Below are 18,801 nucleotides of genomic sequence, written 5' to 3' on the forward strand. Positions count from 1 at the left end.
TTTTTATGAGTTTGATTTATGATTGTCATTGCATATTTATTGATGGTGAATTTTAGTTATTGAAAAAAAAAATGTTTATGACATTAAGTTATGGCAAAATTTTATAGTATTTTCGTATTAGATTATGCGAGGCCCCAATTCAAGTTTCGCACAGGGCCCTCAAAATCTCAGGGACGGCCCTAACAATCCCCTGTAGAAACAAGAAAAGCCGAGGTAAAATATAAGAGGAGCAACCAAGGGACAGGATGGAAGGTTGTAAATGATCTGAAGGAAAACCGCATATAATAAATTATTGGGGTTTTATTGTCCATGAACTTATATTTGAGTTTCAATTTAGTCTTCCAATTTTTTTTTTTTTTCCAGTCGATTCCAACTCTCTCAGACATGGAAATTGTAACCCTAAACCAAAGGGTTATGCATTAGTTAATGGGTGTACAAGATACACTTCAGATATTACACATCTGATAGCCTTTTATCATTCTTCTGCAGAAAGAACAATAGTATAGTAAAGCGTGAAATCAAATGTAGCAGTAAAAAAAAAATCTTTTTTTTATTTTTTATTATTTTTTTATCAACAAGAATAATTTCATTAGTAACTGGCAATTTGTAGACAAAGCTGTGGTTTTGGCCAAAATGTGAACAGGCCCACGCAGGGATCAAAATGTGAACCTCACTGATTGGATTCTCTACTGTCATCATCTTTTTTGGCTCCTTTTTGGACCAAAACAAGGTCACATACACGAGCCAAATTACTCAACAATAGTCCCACACCGACCATGGCTCAGGGCCAAGATAAAAGAAAAAAGAAAGAAAGAAGAAGAAAGACCAAGACTTCACCAAAATTGTATATTTAGGAGACACAAAATGAAAGTCAATAGACATTTCATTACTATACATAGTCCATATTAACATTGAAAAATGAAAAAGGAAAGAGTTTGGAGGTGATCGTAGCTCCAAACACCATGCTTTGCATACTAATCATGCCAGCAAAGAAGCATAACAATACATCTTCTGAATATGTAGAGCCTTCCTCTTCCTTCTTTGAGAAACCCGCACGACCCTTTGCATGAAAACCTTCTCTTGGAGGCTTCAACAGTATCATCACTACTCTTCATCTTCATCTCTATTTCCCACAACACTAGCTAGCGGAATCCCATGGCTCTTTCTTCACTCTTGTGTATGAATCATTGTTATATATATATATATATATATATATATATATATATACGTGTTAGGTTCACCTTGTAGAGATGACTAAATTTCATGAGAAAGAGAAGGAAGGGTGTGTTTCTTATAGGGAGAAGATAATGTGTGGTCCCAAAAGAAACCAAACATGAAGCGTCATCAAGACGAAGCTACATGGTGATAACAGGACCAAATTAACTTCGTTTTAAATAAGTACCATAACGTCAATTATGAGTTCTTAATTGACAACTTGAGCACTTAATTTGACACCGAAAACTAAAACTTGGGATGAATGAACCAAACCCTGCATGGCCAATTTACAAAAGGATTCAGCTTCTTTGTTCTTCTTGGCTTTCTAATCATCAGAGGACCGGTGGAATTTTTGTAAGGCGTGCTGTGGTGTGGTCATGATAATTGACAATAGAGAACACTTGAATCAACAATTACTACACAAATACAAAAGAGGTAGCTAGCTGTATGGTACGGCCGGGGGCCATGGTGCACGTGAAATTCACCAGAGAGACATGGTCACTGTCCGTGACATGGAAGACAAACTAGTTTTATTCAAAGGCTTTGAGCCACATTCTATTTATTAGGTTGAACTATCTATCACCTCCACGACTTTAATTTCGTCTCCTTTTAAACATGGGAGCTTCCCAGTACTTTCCATCTTTGTGGGTTATACAACAAAGGGTACCTAGCCTTTGCAAAGTCATCAATTTGAGTTTGAAACTTTGACATTGCAGTTTCTTTCTAGCCAAATCTAATCAAGCTGTGTGCACGAATATGTCATCTAACTATACATCAAATCAAATGGACACACAGTGAAAGAAGACAGAACATTATTGTAGTCACTATGCCTTGTCTGTGCTAGTTTAACAATCAGAAACGGGAAAAACTAATAGATAAGGGAAAAGAACAGAGAGAATCCCATTTGGAGTTTTGACTGGTAAATGGCGCATAAGCACACAAGGTTTCAGCAATTCCTGAAGCTGGACCCCTACCTAAAGTTGAAAGTGACAGAACAAGGACAAGTTTTACCTGGATAAGTACCGAAGGGCCGGAGCTGGACCCTACCCAGAGGTCAGAACCGACCCAAATGAGAAGGGGAGCCCTAACTTTTAAGTATATATGAATTGGAAGAGAGATGAGAACAAATGTGATTGAAAATCTGCTCCTGACTGACCTCCCCAAGAAGAGAAAATTTTGACGTACAAACCCAAAATAAATTGCAGCAAGTCAAAAATTTTGACCATCTTTCTTCCACTTGACAAGAATCAAAGCCAAATGTATTCAAACAACAAATGCTGCATGCAGCATGCATGACTGCAAAAGCCTGATGCTAGAAACTATTTATGAAGGAAAGATTTCAGAAGTACAAGTGAGGCCTAGCAATTAATTGGAGGACAGAGTGACACCTTTTCTTTGGGTAGAAACAGAGGGACACCTTCAACTTACAGTACAGTCCACGATCGTGCACCTGGTATGACACATATTGTTCAGAAACTGTGCAACAGATATAAATTCATTGATGTGTGGGGTTACGAAACTACAAATGCCAAGTTCACAGCCACTAAAATGATTGAAGATAATGTTTGGTATCATATATAACGTTTAGCAATAGTGCATATGCTTATCCATTTATTATATTGTACATATACAGAACAGAGATCATAACATCACATGTGATCTTAATCTTCATCCTTTCTAATCAGACAAGATATAACATGCCGGTTTCCAATTCGAAGAAAAGAAACAAGAAAAACACCACTGGTTATTTTGCAAACTTCAACTTCCAAGATCACACAACAAAGGGTTTCAAAAAAAACTGTATCCATGCTAATATATAGGAGCTTTACTAGCTCTGCATGCCTTTATTGTATTGTATCATTCTTTTTTCAATTTGCTATGGGTACATGCGTGCCATTCATTAAATTGTTCTCTAGAAATCAATACATCTCCTTAACTAATTTTCCACTTCTGTTGAATTTTTTTAAAAGACCTTTCAAGAGAAATAAGTATCCAAGTGCATGGAACACACAAGCTATGGTGCCGTCACTCCCACTTCATCAGCTGGACTGCTACCACTTTACAGTGCATAAATACAACAAAAACCCTATTATTGTTGCTACTACCACTGGTGTGTACATATCACTTTTACATGTCTTCCATTGACACGGCCCACTTTTTACTAAAAAATGAATAAATCCATTTCAAAATCTAAAAAGATATCGTCAATTATCTCGATCATTTATATCACAATAAAAACTTACCTCTGATATCCTCAATTGCAATAGTTGAAAGCAATGAAGATTTCATATTATGAATATCCTTCAGCAGTTTATCGTTCTCCTGACTCCCACTCTGTATCTCAACTTGTAAAGCTGCATGCCAACAATTTGTAGTAAAAAAGTCACTTCAACAAAGAAAACTACAAGAGTAATATATGCATTTGATACAACATATTGACTGGAGACTTGCTCACACTTCACACACTAGGGTGATTTAACACTCTTAAACCATTAAATATTAAATTAAATGTGCAAAAATAAGGAAGAAGTTTGTACCAGAGTTGCTACTAATAAGATCTTCAAGAATTCCCTCAACAAATGCCAGCATTGAATTCTTTAAAGCATTGTTCTTCTCTTCCAAGATATGAATTTCATTTTCAAGGAACTCTTTTTCTGACAGAAGAATGCATAGTTCATTATCATTCGCCTTGTCAATGTCCTTCTGGAATTCTAAGCACATTGCAATAAACCTTTCCCTGTTAAAAAAAAAAAAAAAAAAAATACAGCTCATTCAGTTACCTATCTGTACCTAATGCAGATACCAGTTACGTTCTTGAGTTCTAATTCTTACTTGGCAAGAATTTTCATGTACAAAGAAAAGAAAAAGTTACAATTTTTGTGAAATCCATAAACATTCATATCAGAATTGAGACTAAAAACGTTCATAATCTATTAAAAAAAGGAAAATACCGCTGGTCGTGGATTCTATTAAGAGTCTCATCGCGCTTCATTCTTAGACGACACAATTCCTTCTCCATAATCTCTACCGAGTTCCTTAAATCTTCTGTTAATAAATACATTAATAAAAAAGTCGAATTAAGTGACTGATAAACTATTAATGCTCCAATTAATGTGTATAATAAGCAAAAATGGGAAGGATTAGAGGTAATTAGAGAATTTACTGGTGACGGCGAGCAATCCAGTGAGCTCAAAGTGCGAGACGTATAGCGTCTTGGTGAGGTCCGATTCTTTGGCGGCCAGAGCGTTTTCGATTTCAGAGCACTTGACGATCTCCGATTCGATCTCTCGCGTGATCTGAATATTCGCCTCGATTTCTTCGTTCACCTAATTTCACAAGCAGTTTATGAGCGATCGGAGATAATTTGGTTGAAAATTGAAACTTTGACGGAGATGGAAGCTTCGACTGAGATAGGAGATGGAGAAGGAGGAGGAGGTGCACTTTACCTGGTCAAGCATGTCTTTCAAGGTTGAGATGTGACAGAGGATCGCCCCCGAATCCTCCATTTTCGTATCTCTCTGCGACTCTGCGAGTGTGTATGTGTGCTTGCTTAACGGTCCTCTTTCCAAGTCTCCCGCGTTTTTATATATACAGTCCTTTACTCCTTTTAAGTTAAAACGCGGCGTTTTGAGTAAACCCTGCCCAACCCTATTGAGAGAACTTGGGTCCAAAAGTTCATAACACTCGTACCGCCTCTCTCTCCTTCTCTCCCTCTCTCCTTCTTCTTCAATTCTTTCTCTTTTGGCGGCACGGCGGTGAGTGATCGGCTGCGGCAGGGAAATAGGTAAGCTTTTGCAACCCATGGATTCCTCTCTTTCTCTCTCTCTTGCTACTCAGCTTTGCTGCTAATTTCTCTTTGTTGGCTTCGCAGACTGTATAGTGTTTCTCTGCAAGAGCCGCCATGGGAGGCTCGCGAGCTCAAGTAAACAAGCCCCACAAGACGCGCTTTGCCTCCAAATCTTCGCGTAATCTCCACAAAACTTCAGGTTCTGTATGCTACTCCCTCCACCTTCTTTTGTTTGCTGGAAAATTAGACATAACGGCTATGCAATGCAATTGGTGTGTATAAATTGAGTGTTTTTGGTGCTTCAGATAAGAGTAGGATTGGTAAATCAGAGCACAATGTTGCCAAGGGAGCTCGGGCAGCTCGAGTTCAACGTAACAAGATGGTAATTTATTTTAAAAATCTCCCTCTTTCTCATGCCAATATTCATTTTGGGTACCTAACGCTCAACTTCACTATTCTGTAGTTACGAGAACAGAAGCGGGCAGCTCTTTTGAAAGAGAAGAGGGCTTCAAGTGGATCAGCAAGTGCTCCCCGTGTGATTGTGAGTATTTTGTTTTCAGTTGGAACTGATAGAGAAAAAGGCTTTGAGGGATTAATGCGCTTATATTAAAATATAAGAACGTTTTTATCAGCTCTATTATCATTCTAACGTCCACTAATGGTAGGTTTTGTTCGGGCTTTCTGCTGATGTAAACCTAAATTCACTTGCCGAGGACCTTCTTTCTTTGTTATCTCCACAAGGTTATGATGCCACCTTGCCAACAGTTGCTTCTGTTGAATACAAACTGAGAACAACGGTAACCCCCCCTCTGCTGCCGTATTTTAATTGAATGATTGTCATATAAATGTTATGGTTCACAAAGTTGTTAACATTGATGACTGATGTGAAGATTTCTAAGTATCTAACTCAAGTAATTCTTTAGGTATTGAAAGCACCTCATGGGGATCTGCTATCATGCTTGGAAATGGCCAAGGTAAGAAATTCTGTAGCTTGTGTATTCATCCTAATTTTCTTGGTTTTTCTGACACAGAAACTCATTTCTGTAGGTTGCTGATCTCATTGCTTTTGTGGCTTCAGCGAGCTCTTCATGTGAAGGAAGCACATCTGACTACATTGACTCATTTGGAAGTCACTGTCTTTCTGTCTTTAGGTCCCTTGGTTTACCGAGCACTGCTGTGCTAATTCGTGTATGTTATTGTTGATGTGCTTTGTATGTTCATGGTAATATTATCGAACTAGGATAATTAGATTTTGCCCAATTTGATATAGGATTTATTCTCCTTTTTTGGTGCATGTAGGATCTACCTACTGACATGAAAAGAAGACATGATTCAAAGAAAACGTGTTCTTCTAGTCTTGCTTCTGAATTTCCCGAGGATTGTAAATTTTATCCAGCTGACACAAAGGATGAGTTGCACAAGGTATGTGTCGACTACAGATTCTTTAACTTAGCCTTCAATGTTAAAAGTCCAGAGGGGGTTATAATACACATGGCATTTTGTTTCGTTTCATATTTACATAATTTGATGCTTCTCATAGCTTTCGCATCATCTTACTATATTTGCAGTTCATGTGGCTCTTTAAGGAGCAAAGGCTCTCAGTTCCTCACTGGCGAAGTCAACGGCCTTACCTGATTTCTCAGAAGGTGCTCATTTTCTATTTATTTAACTTTTGTTTCATTCTATGTTAGGTAAAGGTGGAAAAAAAAAAAGGGAAATATATAGTAGAAGTGATGCAGAACGGTTCTACATCAAGAAGTTTTTCTTATATGGCAAGGCATGTGTGCCTTGTAGAACAACTACTATTCTTGTAAAGAAGCAAAGTTGAATTTGATAAATAAGAAAGATTTTGTAATAACTCATTTTGTGTTTATAGGTTGATATGGTAGCAGATGATTTCAATTCGGGAAATTGTACCCTTCTCCTTACTGGATATCTGCGTGCTCGCAGTCTTTCTGTGAATCAACTGGTAATTAGTTCAGCCAAAGACTTTACCTTGGTCGCATGATTTGGCAGTTGTCTTATTTTCTTTTATATCAGGTTCATGTTTCTGGTGTGGGAGATTTCCAGTTGTCCAAAATGGAAATTCTCAAGGATCCATTACCTTTGAATGCAAGAAAAGAGCAGGATTTCATGGATTCAGATGAAGTGTGTGATGTAGAGGTATTGGCTGTTTCATTTAAATATAAGCAGAAGATGTCTATACAATAAGTTATTTCCTTGTAGTGATAAGATTTGGATGCTTTTTATTCATTTGTGAAGCATGTTCATGATGATAAGTTTATCATATGACGTATGTTTCTCATTTGAAATTTTACCTATTTCAAGGTCCTCCGTTCTTTGGTTCCCGATCCTATGAGGCAGGAGCCTTTACTAGTTGAGAATGTTCCCGATCCCCTGGCAGGTGATCAGGTAACAACATTACATCTTCATTCTATTAATTATTATCTTACTCAATTTCATTAAGAATATGGGTTGTATATTGCTTATCCAAAAATGAATAAAACAAAGATGGGTGGTATTTGAGTGGATGATACCTGAATTACAAAAGAAGAATGTCAATTGGAATACTCCTCCTATCTCAACCGGTGAATATGTTTTACATTTGGATTTTCTTAATATGCTTCTTATAAAATGAATCTTTTTTGTCAGACATGGCCAACAGAGGCAGAAATGGCTGAGGCTGAAAAAAGTCAGAAACAAAAAAAGAAGAAAAAGAGGACACTTCCTCGAGGCACTTCAGAATACCAGGTCTGCAGTTCCTGTCAGTTTCTTCTCTCTTTTTGGTGCAGTGGGGGCCAGAGCCCAGGAAAAAAAAAACACAACTTAAAGCGAAACAGTTTCATAATTCTGAATTTTTCAATATATCTTATGTTCTTTGACATTTTTGTTTGTTCATGTTTAAGAGGTAATGGACAGATTTTTTAGTGATATATCAGAGGCATGATTTCTGTTCTTGCAGGCTGCTTGGATTGTGGATGGTACAGATGAAGAGGGATCAAGTACTGATGAGGATGAGGAAGCGGATGGTATGGTATTGGATGAGGGGGACATTGGTTATCCTGGTCAAGAGGGCACTAATTATTCGGATCTCAGTGATGACCAAGCGTCTTTAAGCTTTGGGAACTCTGATGGAGAAACTGATGTTGATTCAGTAATGATGGTGAGTTTAGCATGTTTATTATTTATGCATCAAGGTGATTTTAGTGCGTTACTAACTTACCAGCATTAGTCGGTTTCTCTGATTTTTATCTAACATGAAGACACAACAAATAACAAATGGAACCCCATTATTATGCTACTGTCATTTGCGAATGTGAAAAAAAGTAAGACTTAAGAATGCCAACCACATTCTAGATGGTGAGAATCCCTAGTGTTTCTCCAGGTTAAGCTCAATACATACCACTTTAGACAATACGTTTTACCAAACGTGTGTGAACCACTCGTCTTACTGGCTTGAACTAGAATGCTGAATAGCAGGGGTTCACTGATGATTTGGTCAGTCATTGGTGCTTTGTCAACCTATTTGCAGCATTTTCATTAATATGTAATGCAACAAAGGTCCTTTGATTCTCAAGAATGCCAACTAGGTTATACCTGGATCTTCCAACCCTCAATGCTCATAATTAGCTTTAAAATTCAAGGAAATCTTCCAAAAATAGAAATAAATAACGGAATCCATTGTGTATTTGTCTCTAAGGATTCTATTAACGTTATACTTAAGAATAGGTCATAATGGTAATATTAATGTGCTGTCAGCAAGAAGAAATTTATTTTTCTTTTGTTCCAATTCTGTACGTTGTAGGACTTACTCATTTTGTTTCTATTTTACAGGAAGGTGAAAACTTGACCAAGGAACAGTTGGCGAATGAAATTCAAAAAATAAAGCAAGCACATGCTGATGATGAGGGTACTTATCTTTTTAAAAAGCTATATACTGTTGATTTTTGAAGACAATTGTATTTAAACTCATTCATTAAGGCAAAGCTTTCCTACACATGGAAGCTAAATACTGCTTGAAATAACTTGAAGTTTTGTTATGTTCATTCTGTTGCTATATGATTTATATTGTTAAAACTATATTTGTAGCACCTTGAAGTCAACTATATTACTGCTGCGTTATTTATTTCGCTTTTAATGGTTGTTTGTTATGTTTTTCAGAATTTCCAGATGAAGTGGATACACCATTAGACATTCCAGCAAGAAAACGTTTTGCAAAGTATAGAGGCCTCAAGTCCTTTAGGACCTCTACATGGGATCCCAAAGTAATATTCCTGTAATTCTGTAATAGTAGTTCACTCTTTTCTGAACATCAACTGTCCAACTGACTTTCGTGTCTGATGAACTTCAGGAGTCTTTGCCTCTAGAGTATGCCAGAATCTTTGCATTTGATAATTTCAACAGAACACAGAAAAACGTCCTTGCTAAAGCTTTAGATATGGAGCAACAAAACAGGGATGACTGCGCCACTGCTAGCTCATATGCAAGGCTGTATATCAAAGATGTGCCAACTAGTGTTGCTTCTAAATTATGTAATCAGGCAAAGACAATGCCTGTTACAGCATGCGGTCTTTTGCAGCATGAGTCCAAGATGTCTGTACTACATTTCAGGTATCTTGTAGTTGGGAAAAATTTGCAGTTTTGTGGTCTTCGTAAAGGAAGGTTTTTTCATGACCCTGGGTGATCTATGTTTGCAGCGTAAAGAAGCATGACTCGTACAGTGCTCCTATCAAAGCCAAAGACGAATTAATATTTCATGTTGGGTTTCGCCAATTTATTGCTAGGTAGTTTCGCTAATGCCATCAACTGTTCTTCTGATTGAGTTTAGTGATTGATGCTTTTGCTCTTCACTTTGCAGGCCAATATATTCTACTGACAACATGAATTCAGATAAGCACAAAATGGAGAGGTTTCTTCATGCAGGCCGTTTTTCCATGGCTTCAATTTATGCTCCGATCTCCTTTCCTCCTCTTCCTTTGATAGCTTTGAGGAGTTCTGAGGGAGCAGGCACTGCACCTGCAGTTGCTGCTGTTGGTACACTGAAAAGCATCGACCCTGACAGAATTATACTAAAGAAGATTACTTTAACTGGGTACAGTTTATTATTAAATTTTTGGTGGTGGTGACGTTTATGGCACAGATTTTTTCCTTTGAATGTTCTGATTGATTGAACTTGAAAGCATATTTGATGCAGTTACCCTCAACGAGTATCAAAACTAAAAGCTTCTGTAAGGTATATGTTCCATAATCCAGAGGACGTGAAATGGTTCAAGGTGAGAATCTCATACCATATCTTTTTAATTTGTGCTGTATCTTATCGAAGTAAAATATTACAATCATTATTGTGAATATGTTTCTTAACGTGCGTGGTGATGGCAGCCTGTGGAAGTGTGGACCAAATGTGGTCGTCGGGGTCGCATCAAGGAGCCTCTTGGTACACACGGTAAGATTATCCCAAATAGTGGAAAACTATTAATCGGAAGATGCCATTTCAGACCTTTCATTTCCATATTCCGGTTGTGCTTTATATATTTTAAGTAGTTATTAAGGGTTTCTTTTGTTCCATATATAATTGTCTCAGGGGCATTGAAATGCATCTTCAATGGGGTCCTCCAGCAGCATGACACAGTATGCATGAGCTTGTACAAGCGTTCGTATCCCAAGTGGCCGGACCACCGGTTCCCCATTCTTGATGCTTGATCAAATAGTGTCCGGCCGGCCATGCGACACTTACCCTTACAGTGCTTCCCAATTCTTGACGCTTGAGAAGATAGTGTCTTGGACGCCTGACTTGTTCTTGCAGTGATTTGCTTTCAAACACACAAGAAAGTCGTGTCTTGTATGGGAATGAAGCTCTGGTTCAGATTGTTGGTTCCAATTTTCATTTTTGCTCTGCTAGGACACCCGAACTTTGAGTGCCGAAGGCTTGATTGTAAAATACCTGTTATTCTTCTCTATATTCTTTTCTTCTTTTTTCGGTTACTTTTTTAGAACACAAAATTTCTTAGTAGTGTAGTGAGAGGGCTGACCGTTTGCTCCTGTTGCGTGAATTGATTCTCCATTATCACACACATACATACATATATCAGTATGTTTCATTTCTATACCAACAATTTATAACCAAGACTACATTCTGATGCATAAGATGTTGCAATACAAACACAAAATTTCACATGCAATATTCTTGAAAGCAAATTGGCTTGATGGGTCGTGAAAGTTGGGCTCTTTTTCCTCAAATATAGACACTCTCATTCGAATCAAACTCCAGTACTGGCTAAGTCCAAATACAAAAACATATGATTCAAAATTTCAACATTTTTGTGTTCAACAACCACAAGCAGAAGTAAAAAGAAGAAAGAACACTGGTAGGGTACAGTCTACATAGACTCTTCAAACTCATTCAATTTCTCTTTCTTCTTCAATTCACTTTCGTACTGTCTCAGTCTCTCCTTCACTTTCTCCTGTATTCATCAAAATCCAAGATTCCATATGAAAATCAATCAGATTACAAAGTTATATTGATAAATTTCTGCTATGATTCCATTGTTTGAGTTGCTCAGGAAGCTATAATTTTCATTTCCGAAAATCAGACAGAGAGTGAGCTTAATAAGAAGAATGATAAACAGAGAGGGGGAGGTAAGAAGACCTTGTAGCTTTTCTCGACGCGATCCATGACGTAGAAGCCGAGAACGCCACCGAGAATGGTTCCGGTGATGATCCGGGCATAGGCCCAAGTATTAGAGCTCCCAGCCATTTTCCTTCTCTTTCTCTCTCGCTTTCTTTCCTTGATTTTCTCGGGAAAGTTTCGACTTTCAAGCGGCGCTTGGACGGTGGACGTTGGCCTCGCCGTTCGGCCTTTTACTAATTAAGAATTTAAAGAGAGTAAAAGTGGATGGGTCAAGTCGGACGGGTGGGTCAGTAAACCGGGTTAAGGTTTCAATAGTTGTGGGCTTGGCTGAAGGTTTGTCTTACCATTGCAGATTTCGTTTATTTGGGTTGCATAGAGTTTGTCACTCTCATTTGGGCTACGACTTAATTTGGTCAGAGGCTGATGCTGCCCTCACTCAGTCTGGAACGAATACGTCGTCGTCTGATGGCTATGGCTCTAATGGGGTGTGATTCACCGTCAGCAATAAAATGCCCCAACTGAAGCAAGAATTGGGAGGAGATCAAATCCATAGGAGCTCTCAGGTTTTGGCAACACAAAGCCACATAAAAGAATTAGAGGAGTCCGTGTAGACTGCTTGTTTTATGGATTCAAAAATGATAACGGTTCAAGTTCATAGCATTGCCAGCAGTGAAGCAGGCGGGGCTTCTAATGAAATTATACCCAACAGACACAATATACTTAGAATGTCACAGTACAAATATCAACATTGAGAAAGCAGTGCGTATTAATTGTTCTATTGGATAGAGACAACATGTTTCATAGATCCAATTACTCTTACAGAATATACACATATGGGTTTTTGTACAAAGCACAATCCAGGCATAAGCCTTTCAGACAGTTTACTCCCCACGAAAAAATTGATGGGGAAGAAACCAAACACTAATTGCCCTGGACTAAAGATGTATACACACATTTAATCACAGTAATCTGCACCTAAGGGCATGCCAAATCCTGAAGTAAAAAAAAAGGGAAATGCATGGGTTTTCTGACTTTATCAACTATTGACCTGTCCTTTCTTCTTCAACCTTAGACCCTTCTGGCTTGATTGCTGGTTTGGAGACGGCTCCACAAGCAGCAAGCGTGACATGACATATGCTAACAGTTCTTCTCTATGCGAAAATGTAAAGTCCAAATGGGCGTACTCGAACTCACTGTATGATACATCAACACCTGCATCATTCATCAACTTATAATGCTTTCTCACCATGGATGGCCGAATTACCTTGTCCTTCCGCCCAGCAACCAGATCAACAGGAACGTCAATAAGCCCATAGTACTCACCCAAGTCCAATGGCTCTGTAGATCCATACACCTCCATGTTAGCAGACGCACTCCCATAATCAAACATTCTAAATTTTCCTGCACGCTTCATTTGTGCAAGGTGGAGGGCCACTTGGAATGATACCCCCGGCATATCATTCATGTTATAATGTGGTATCCCTAACACACCAACCCAATTTGAGCTATCCCCGCCAACAAAATAACTCATTAGGGTCTGAACCAGTCCTCCAACGGCAGGGTAGTTATGGAAGTCTCGTGCCAACTTGTTCAGAAGCATTCGAAAGAATCTGGTTGGTATGTAGAAGCCAGGCACAAGGGGTGCCAGAATAGGAGCCAATAGAAGAAAGACATGTTCCACGACCGTAAACATTAAGCTGGAATCACCATGGAATCCAGCAGGTGACAGTAAAACCAATCTTGAGAGTCTATGGGGTCTCTCTTCTATCCTCTGTGTTACAACATACATCAGTATAGCTGCTCCTCCCAAGCTATGGCAAATGGCACAAAGCTTGTAAAGTTGCTCATCATTGGTTTCTTCCTCAAGATCAGGTTGGCTAAGCTTCAATTCAGCAGTTTTAACTTGGTGAATCTTCTCTATCATTGCAGGTATATCCTGAGTCGCATGCTCATTGATGGAGTACTGCCAATACCTGCATTGGTTGCTACATTCAGTAACTCATTTCATACTGCAATACTTTATGTAATTGCTGCTTTATGCTTAGAAAATCTGTAAATATTGCAGCCTCATTCAATCCCCACCAACAATCTGAGTCGAGAGGAAATCAAGGATAAAAATTTCATAAATAAAATAGCAATCAGATCTCATATGTCAACTTACTGTCGTGAGGATATATTTTTGTTAACATGCTCCCTAGAAACCAAGCCACGGAAGTTCCCGAGGAAAACATCATATCCTGCAAAACTAAGAAGCATTAAAATATTTCTAAACCACTACAGTGCTCTCTAATGCAAGCTGCTCACACTTGCAAATGAAACTTGCAAACCTTGATCATAGGCTGCAAATGCTGGTGAACCAACAACCCCATTAGACACCCAACTGGACAAAGGAAATAACCAATTAGAAATCATTTTTAAAGGTAGTATATATCAAACAAAACTCTTGTAAAATGTGTGATTACAACACGAAGAAATGGTTACCCATTGCCTCTTCAAAAAAATAAAAAAAATAAAATCATGTTGTAAGATGCGAATATAGTTGTATTAGTAAAAATTGTGGTGGTGGGAAGAATTATGCATCACACTGATCACCCACCTAGGGCACTGGGGAGGAAGGAATCTTAAGAAGAAATAGCTTACCCCATGGATGAATCCAGAATTCCATGTTGTAGATAAACAGCTTTCCGTGAATCACGCCTGCAGCATCGCAGTACAGTCATTAGACACCATCGACTTAAAACAAAGTTATCACTTGACCAGGGATAAAGAATACAAATAAATCCATCATACCTTGGGAGTCTTTCCAAGAGAAGAACATATCCATCACTAGTGATCACATGTATAGCTTCATATGGGTACCTAAGGCAGACAGAAAGTTCAGCAATTTTAAGAGCATGTGCAACACTCAAAGAAAAAAGAAAAGGTTCTACAATCAAGTAAGCTGTAGCATAGCCTTACCCAAGCTCTGTTATGACATCCTGGCATGTCCGAGCATCAGTATTTAGCGACTGTTGAAATGAAGTATTCCTTTCTTTAGGAGCTGGATCATTCTCTCCGAGTGTAGCTGTGGGGACAGAAACTTCTGAATCACTATCATGACTATCTTGAGCACCACTACTGCTCAATGAATACCATCCAGATAGAGTTTTAAAAGCCTCTGATGGGGAAAGAATAAAATGTGCTGCCTTATGAACAACATCAAATATAGCTTCTATGAATATCTCGATTGCTAGATGAAGATCCTGTTGAACACAAATTGAAGATGAGAAAATATATTAACAGAAAAAGAAATGATGCATGTAATTCCCAAACTGGTATGAAAAAGAGTTTATGCAGAAACCTCAATGACTCCACGTCTCCTATCAGTGGTTCGGTGAACAATGTGATCCTTGAGAGTCTGCATTTTATTAATAGCTCGTGCTTGCAGGACCTGACCGCTTCCCGGTGCAGAAGAGCCGTTTGACGACCTAGAATAAGACAATTGGAAAATACGAACTGGAATCCCGAGCAGAAACCTTGCGGGAAGCAAAATCCAGAAAAATACGTATCTGATCCACATCCATCCCATCCAGTGCCTATCGTTCCTACTGAAACTAGAAGCCCGAGAGACTCTTGAACTTTGAGATAGTGGTGATCCAGGAGATGTGTCTCCATCACTATCTTCATCTCCATATGGGTAATCAAGGCTCGAGCCATCAGAATCAGAATCCACAGAAAGCTCATGTATGAAATGATTGAAAGAGGACACTCCACTACAAACATCAAACAAAATGGACATGTCATTTCAGCAACTAATATATATGTAATATGTCGGTTGCACTACAATTTACAAGAAAGATATCAATCAAATTCTACATACAAAATAACTACTGCCCACGAAAACAAGAACAACCATAACATTCATTTATCATGAATAACCCCCCAATTCCCACAATTTCAAAACGAATTCCCAAGTACCGGACAAATTCAAAAATCTGAATTATTCAGTGTGCTTGCAAATTTTGCTGGGGTCAAAACACACAACTTACTTTTCCATCCAGCGCGGAAATCGAGGTCCCCGAAAGGTGGGCCTGAGCTCCCAGCCATGAATGCCTTCAAGGATGTTAGCCTTCCCAGGTAAAAATGTCAATAAAAGAGCTGAAACTCCATTAATCAACCTCACAATATTGTTCAGCGACTCGTATGTGAACGTCTTCACTGACCTGCACTATCAAACACCAATCAACAAACACAAACAAACGCTTTGATTCCAGAAACAATACAAAACAAAATTCAAACCCAGCACCAAAATTTGAATTTTTTTTTTTGGCACACATGAAAAAGTATCAATTTTTATATGTATACATAATGGGAATTAAACCAATTCCAATCAATTTTGTAAAAGGCGAAAGGAAGGAAGAGGAGGCTCTCACTCTTTGGTGACAGCGATGATGTTGTCAACGACCCGTTGCATCATCTCATAATAATTATCAGTAAATTTGATTTGTATCAGATTTCTACGACAAGAAAAAAAGAAAAAATTCTAAAACTTCGAAAATGGAAACGAATCTGATCGGCAATTAGGATCGGCGTGAGAAGAGCGAGGGAAATCGAGAGAAAATTTTGGGAGCTCCGATATTTTAGGACACTCAAATTGACAGCAATAGGGGGAAGGCAAAAAAAGGAACGGCGATTCTTGCCGTAGAGGGAAGGAGCCAAGGAAATCCACGTGGTGGGCCCTCATTGGGTGCCTCAAATGCGTGTCGCTCCCTGGTCTTTTAGTGTGGATCACGTGTACACGCAATGATGCGAAATTCAGGGCTTGTTGTACACGTGCTTCTGGGATATATCATATCATATTTATTATTTTTATCTGAACCACGACTAGTAGGGCCCATTAGGAAGTTAACGGACTGGATTCGAAGATGGACAAGGGCCGATACGATTTTATGACGTGTCGCATGCGGATTTAGAGACTACATGACCTTATGCTGCCGTGCAGCCACAGGAATACGTGACGCGGCGGATGCCATTCGTTCAAGTTAACATCTTGCCGACTAGAACGAGCGGCAAATTTTACAATTTTCTTTTAATCTAGAAAACATTATATATTTAAATGGCTTATATTATAATGAGATCTATATATAGTAAAAGAACATTAGGATTGAAATTTTTTTTTTTTGGAAAAAAAAAACTCTACGGGAGAGAGGGAGATGTCCACTAAGGAGTTGTGAATAGGGATGGCAAAAACCCGTGGGGTCGGGTCTCCGACCCTAACGGGGAAAGATTTTGAGGCTAAACAGGTATCGGGTACGGGGATTCCCGAATTTGAAAAATCTCTGACGGGTATGGGGAGGGGATGGTATTGGTGTCCCCATCCCCAAACCCGACTTGAATATATATATATATATATTTATTTATTTATTTATTTATACTTAAATAAATAAATAATTAATTATAATATTTATATTTGACCCTAAGTTAACCTCCATCTCCTAATTATTTCTAATCTTCTTTGGAACTTCAGATTGATATGATTTTGAATAATTGAGATGAACTTTATAGTTCATTTGGATGTGTTGAATGATAATTTAATATGAAACTTAATGTTAAAATGTATGATAAATATTTTTTTATGCAAAAAAATTGGGGATTCGGGCCGGGTATGGGAGATAGTCCCCCGATGGAGACGGGGACGGAGATTCTCCGAAACCTATTAAATGGGGATAGGTTCGGGGACGGGGGGGAAGATGGAGAGCGGGGACGGGGATGGTATTGTCATACCCGGCCCCTATCCGACCCGTTGCCATCCCTAGCTGTGAAAGAGTGCCCCCCTCACGTGAGCCAAACGCAAGAGCCAGCTCAAGCTGGATCCCTAAACCCCGGACCACCCTCATGCATTTACACGCTTTCATCTTCGGAGAATTGGCTTGCCCACCCCAACCTATTGGTGGGAATCAAACTCCAATTCCAACCCCAAGGTTTGATGGTTGGTATTATGATTGAAGTTTTAGATAACACAAATGTACCTTATTTAAGAAAAAATTTCAAAAACACAATTATTTTACTATTCTTCTTTTTTCGGTCGGAAGTAGATTTCATTAGAAATCCACAAAAGGGCACAACAATACAATATAAAAGTCAGACCCAACTAATTGAGCTCAACAACAAAGCAAAAAGGTCAGAGGCTCAAATCAAATGCAAAAGAATCAGCAACAAGCTTAAAGCCCAAAAGGCAATAAGCCCAAACCAAGGCTAAGATAGCAAACAAACCCAAAACAAAACTCAGCCGAGCCGCCGCTACCACCGCCTGAGACGACATCACCGCGACAAGTTGAGGGGATGAGCTGCCACACCTAATGGGCACAAAACGAAAAAACGCAGAAGTTTTGAGAATTCAAGAGCAGAGTAGTAGAAAATATAGCCATAAGGGCAATTTCAATAGGGGAATCCAAAATGCCTAACTCCATACAGTTGTCCATGTACCAGTAGAAGATTCAGCAGCTACCGCTGCCCCTGCTTCTTCATAAACCACAAATCCACCAAAATACCTTAAAATCTGACATATTACATAAACATATACAAGAAAAAAAAAAACCCCAAAAAAAAAAAAAAAGCCCCACATGAAGATCATCACCTCCCAAATCAAAACTGACAAAGCACCAAAACAAATATAAAAACCAAACAAATACCAACATAGTATAAGGAGGTGGTGCAGGCATCTGAGCAAGAGCAAAAGCTCGAACTCTAGGCATCTTCAAAGTTGTAAGCGAGAAAACGCGTTTCTAGCTAGTCGAAGCAGCCACAAGATGAAGCCAAATCAATAAGAATAATAAAATTTCAGTGGGAAGGGACAATACCAAGACCATAGAGAAAGGATTTGAATGGAGTAGGTGGGGGAGATAAAAGGAAAGGGATGGAAGAAGGGACAACTGAATAGGGCAGTGGGAGAGCCACCAAAGGTGGCTGAGGAGCCACTCCCAAGGGCGGTGGGAGAGCCACCAGCTGCTCAAAAGAGGGTGATGAAGATGAGAAAATTTTTAGAGAGGAGGAGCCTCTCTCTCTAAAGCTTCTCTTTTTTTTTTAATGGAAAAAATAAATAAATAAAGAAAAAAAGAAGGAGACCATTTTCGGCGTTTAGGATGTAGAAGTTCATACTTAAAGGAAAAAGGAGAAAAGTACGAGTATCTTT

General features: G+C 38.8%; 4 protein-coding genes and 1 long non-coding RNA gene across 6 annotated transcripts; 1 reads left to right on the forward strand and 4 right to left on the reverse strand.

Annotated features, from left to right (window-relative positions):
• Nucleotides 1-2,422: 2,422 nt before the first annotated feature.
• Nucleotides 2,423-4,756, reverse strand: LOC117627607. The gene is made up of 6 exons (XM_034359764.1): nt 4,662-4,756; nt 4,379-4,541; nt 4,167-4,260; nt 3,753-3,952; nt 3,459-3,569; nt 2,423-2,665 (listed from the first exon to the last, which is right to left on the reverse strand). The coding sequence occupies exons 1-6, from the start codon at nt 4,719-4,721 to the stop codon at nt 2,640-2,642; spliced, it is 654 nt and encodes a 217-aa protein (XP_034215655.1). The 5' UTR covers nt 4,722-4,756; the 3' UTR covers nt 2,423-2,639.
• A 110-nt stretch (nt 4,757-4,866) lies between these two features.
• On the forward strand, nt 4,867-11,106 carry LOC117627606 (pre-rRNA-processing protein TSR1 homolog). Its single transcript, XM_034359763.1, has 22 exons — nt 4,867-4,999; nt 5,087-5,201; nt 5,308-5,384; nt 5,466-5,543; nt 5,668-5,799; nt 5,926-5,976; nt 6,050-6,190; nt 6,302-6,424; nt 6,571-6,648; nt 6,879-6,971; nt 7,043-7,165; nt 7,331-7,414; nt 7,655-7,753; nt 7,965-8,165; nt 8,837-8,912; nt 9,164-9,267; nt 9,354-9,613; nt 9,700-9,786; nt 9,861-10,094; nt 10,197-10,275; nt 10,382-10,445; nt 10,584-11,106. Exons 2-22 carry the CDS (start codon nt 5,117-5,119, stop codon nt 10,700-10,702), a joined length of 2,388 nt encoding a protein of 795 aa, XP_034215654.1. The 5' UTR covers nt 4,867-4,999; nt 5,087-5,116; the 3' UTR covers nt 10,703-11,106.
• Nucleotides 11,107-11,273: 167 nt separating this feature from the next.
• Nucleotides 11,274-11,860, reverse strand: LOC117627608. Its single transcript, XM_034359765.1, has 2 exons — nt 11,649-11,860; nt 11,274-11,463 (listed from the first exon to the last, which is right to left on the reverse strand). The coding sequence occupies exons 1-2, from the start codon at nt 11,754-11,756 to the stop codon at nt 11,380-11,382; spliced, it is 192 nt and encodes a 63-aa protein (XP_034215656.1). The 5' UTR covers nt 11,757-11,860; the 3' UTR covers nt 11,274-11,379.
• Nucleotides 11,861-12,378: 518 nt separating this feature from the next.
• On the reverse strand, nt 12,379-16,297 carry LOC117627868. The gene is made up of 9 exons (XM_034360135.1): nt 16,043-16,297; nt 15,659-15,832; nt 14,971-15,382; nt 14,589-14,872; nt 14,421-14,489; nt 14,271-14,327; nt 13,958-14,010; nt 13,792-13,867; nt 12,379-13,603 (listed from the first exon to the last, which is right to left on the reverse strand). The coding sequence occupies exons 1-9, from the start codon at nt 16,084-16,086 to the stop codon at nt 12,667-12,669; spliced, it is 2,106 nt and encodes a 701-aa protein (XP_034216026.1). The 5' UTR covers nt 16,087-16,297; the 3' UTR covers nt 12,379-12,666.
• Nucleotides 16,298-17,654: 1,357 nt separating this feature from the next.
• LOC117628162 lies at nt 17,655-18,786 on the reverse strand. Of its 2 annotated transcripts, none has more exons than XR_004585912.1 (2): nt 18,082-18,786; nt 17,655-17,965 (listed from the first exon to the last, which is right to left on the reverse strand). It is a non-coding gene; the product is annotated as an uncharacterized LOC117628162 (long non-coding RNA). The 2 variants fall into 2 exon arrangements; XR_004585911.1 differs by having other exon boundaries at nt 18,075-18,786.
• Nucleotides 18,787-18,801: the final 15 nt, after the last annotated feature.

Source organism: Prunus dulcis, chromosome 5 (genome assembly GCF_902201215.1).
Source record: "Prunus dulcis chromosome 5, ALMONDv2, whole genome shotgun sequence".
Lineage (NCBI taxonomy): Eukaryota > Viridiplantae > Streptophyta > Magnoliopsida > Rosales > Rosaceae > Prunus > Prunus dulcis.